General features: G+C 39.0%; 1 protein-coding gene across 2 annotated transcripts in view; it reads left to right on the plus strand.

Moving 5' to 3' along the window:
• LOC109822470 (pre-rRNA-processing protein TSR2-like) overlaps positions 1590–2944 on the plus strand; it is an 11020-nt gene continuing 9665 nt past the window's right edge. For both annotated transcript variants that reach the window (XM_020388669.1, XM_020388668.1), the window contains exon 1: positions 1590–1824. In XM_020388669.1, coding sequence (XP_020244258.1) covers positions 1656–1824 — 169 coding nt within the window. In that variant the 5' untranslated portion in view covers positions 1590–1655. The remainder of the gene's footprint in view (positions 1825–2944) is intronic.

Here is a 2944-nt window from a genome sequence, read left to right on the forward strand (position 1 = left end):
GTTTTTCCCGACCACAGACTAGAAAAAGAGTGAGATAAAGAATATTTCTTACTCTTCAACTGTAGGGAGTTTGATGTATGTCATGGTTTACACTCGGCTAGATATAGCTCATGCAGTTGGCGTTGTGAGCATGTTTCTTTCTAATCCAGAGAAAGTTTATTAGGAAGGTGTAAAGTGGATCTTAAAATATTTGAAAGGTAGTTCCAGATTGTGTTTGAGTTTTGGAGGTTCGAATGCAATATTATATGGTTTTGCATATGCGGATATGGCAGGTGATCTCGATCACAAGAAGTCTACCTCAGGTTGGTTATTTACTTCTGTATGGGGGGAGCAGTATCTTGACAGTCCAAGTTACATAAGTGTATTGTTTTATCTACAACAGAGGCGGAATATATTACAGCTGCGGAAGCCGATAAGGAGATGATTTGGTTGAGAAGATTTTTGCATAAGTTAGGCTTACACCAGGACAATTATCAAATCTTCATTGATAGTCAAAGTGCTCTTGATTTGAGTAAAAATTCTACATTCCACTTCAGGACGAAAAACATTAATGTGAGATATCATTGGCTTAGAGAAGCCATTGAGAAATAGAACTTAAATCTACAAAAGATTCACATAGATAAAATCCAGTAAATTTTTTAACAAAGATCGTTTTTAGAGAGAAGACCAAGTTGTGTTAGAAATTGGCCGACATGAACTCCCGTTGAGGAGTTACAGATTGACATACCCCCTCGTTCTGCTGGAGGGAGAGATTGTTATGGGTCCAGCCCAAGATAAGGTCCACATGAATTAAAATTCTATTTAAAAGATGATTTGGAGGATCCAGTTGTAATAGGAATAAGTTTGGAGGACCTGAAAATAAAATTTCTTTATAAATGAATTCTATTCATGAGAAACCTGGAATTTTTTGGTGCTACAGCAAATCATGAATAGTAACCCGATAGAAGAAAAGAGGGGAGAGAGAGAAAAAGAGAGAAAAGTTTAGATTCTGGATAGCTCGGTTGTCTGATTGCAGTGATTCAAAAGCCGTTAGAACGAGACGCCGTCGAGGGTACGGTGTTGGTTTCTCCGCGGGTGTTGGAGATTTTTGGTGAGACGGGTTTTAGGGTTTTAGTGCCCTAGAGGTAATACTGTATATTTCTCTTGTGATTTAGTCCTCAAGTTCAGGTGGAACTTGGAGGGATTGTACTCTTGATTCATAGTAAAATATTTTTCCGGATTGCCTCGTGGACGTATGCACGATTTGTCGAACCACGTTAAATCTTGGTGTTTATTTGCTTGTGATATTTTTATTGGTGCTATTATTTGTTTAGTGTTTAATTCCGCAGATTAATCTCCATAAAATCCCTAACATATATATATAACTATATTTCCTATCCTTTATATTTATCATATATTGAGTCATGACAAATTTGATTATAATTAATCAAGTTATGGTTCCAGCACATCTGTGACGTTCTTTTTCACATTCCCCACATGTGTACATCATGTTTCCCTTCGATCTTCATCATTCCATGTTGGCTTTTGTTTCTATTTTTGTCCCTCTTCTCCCTAAACTTGTCTCTCTTCTCCCTAAACTCCCTCTTTATCTCTCTATTTCCCTCCCTAGTTCTCATTGATTCTCTCCTCAGAGAGAGAGAGAGAGAGGAATTCGTATGGATGCTTCTTACACCATTCCCTTCTTGAGAGAAGGGATCTCTCTCATTCTCTCTCAATGGCAGGCTCTACAAATGGCAATCAAGAATGAATGGGGAGGGATGGAATCTCATCAAAAGTGTGAAGAGTTGACCTCTACCCTCCTCTCTTATTTCTCTCAATCCAAAGGTTTTTGTACAATACTTTTCTCTCCTCTAGTTTCTTGTTTTTGTCTAGTTCAACGTTAACTCTAATTCTAGCTCTTTCCGTTACAATTAAAATTTAAAAACTACAATATATTGTTTTTCATTCTTTTCTATACATAAATTAGTTTCTTATGCGTTAAGTTCAAATTGTTTGGGTCAGAAATTGCTGTTTTTATTGTCATCGAATCTATTACAACTTCAGTCGTTATAATAAACTTAAATAAAAAAAAGTTGATCTTTTTATAAGATCTCCTTAAACAATAAAAATGAAAGATTACAATTTCTTCAAACAACACACAATAGATGTTTATTGCCTATTGTTTGCGTGGGAACTTCGCCTGTGTCGGGGATGTTGATATCCGTGGACCACCACGGATCAGATTCGGTTGATAGATTGATAATCAAAGCTCCTACTTCACAAAGAAAGTATTCGCAAAAGTGGTAATCCCGACCAAACGAGATTACGACTCTTCTCGGGATTAAGACCAAGCTTAAATCTAGAGGAATGGGGGGAAATAGGTCTCAGACCTCTCGAACTCTCTTTTTTTTATTGAGGAACCTCGCCAAGATCTGCTAACCCTCTGAAATTCGTACTCCACTCTCCAATTTGGCAGCACTTCGCCCCCTTAATTTCCCCACCCCTGTGAAATGAGCCCCTAGGCCTGTATTTATAGGCTTCGGTTGGGAGATTTTCGAATAAGAACGATGGATTTGGCCTTATCCTCAGTTGACAACCGTATAACCACATTTAGAGATAACATCTAGGCAGTTAGGAACCTCTGGAACAAAAAAAATCATGTGAAAACTCGTCGAAAACCGTCAAAACACGTTTTCAGATCGAATCTGGCTGAACCGAGTGCAAAACCAACCAAACCGGTTCGGTTCAGGCGCGAACCTCGGCCCATGGCTGAGCCACTGGCCTGGCCGAGTTGTTTTGACACGACTCGGCTGCTAGGGGCTTTCTCGGTATGTTCGGTTTGGACTTGTTTAGTCCTTCTGCGTGCATTCTGTCGTTTTCTTGACTTGTACACTTCACTGATTCGCTTCATGCATTTCGTGAACACACAAGTTGCTTGACGATGACTGATGGGCGTGCAGGCCAC

Source organism: Asparagus officinalis, chromosome 8, assembly GCF_001876935.1.
Source record: "Asparagus officinalis chromosome 8, Aspof.V1, whole genome shotgun sequence".
Taxonomy (NCBI): Eukaryota; Viridiplantae; Streptophyta; class Magnoliopsida; order Asparagales; family Asparagaceae; genus Asparagus; species Asparagus officinalis.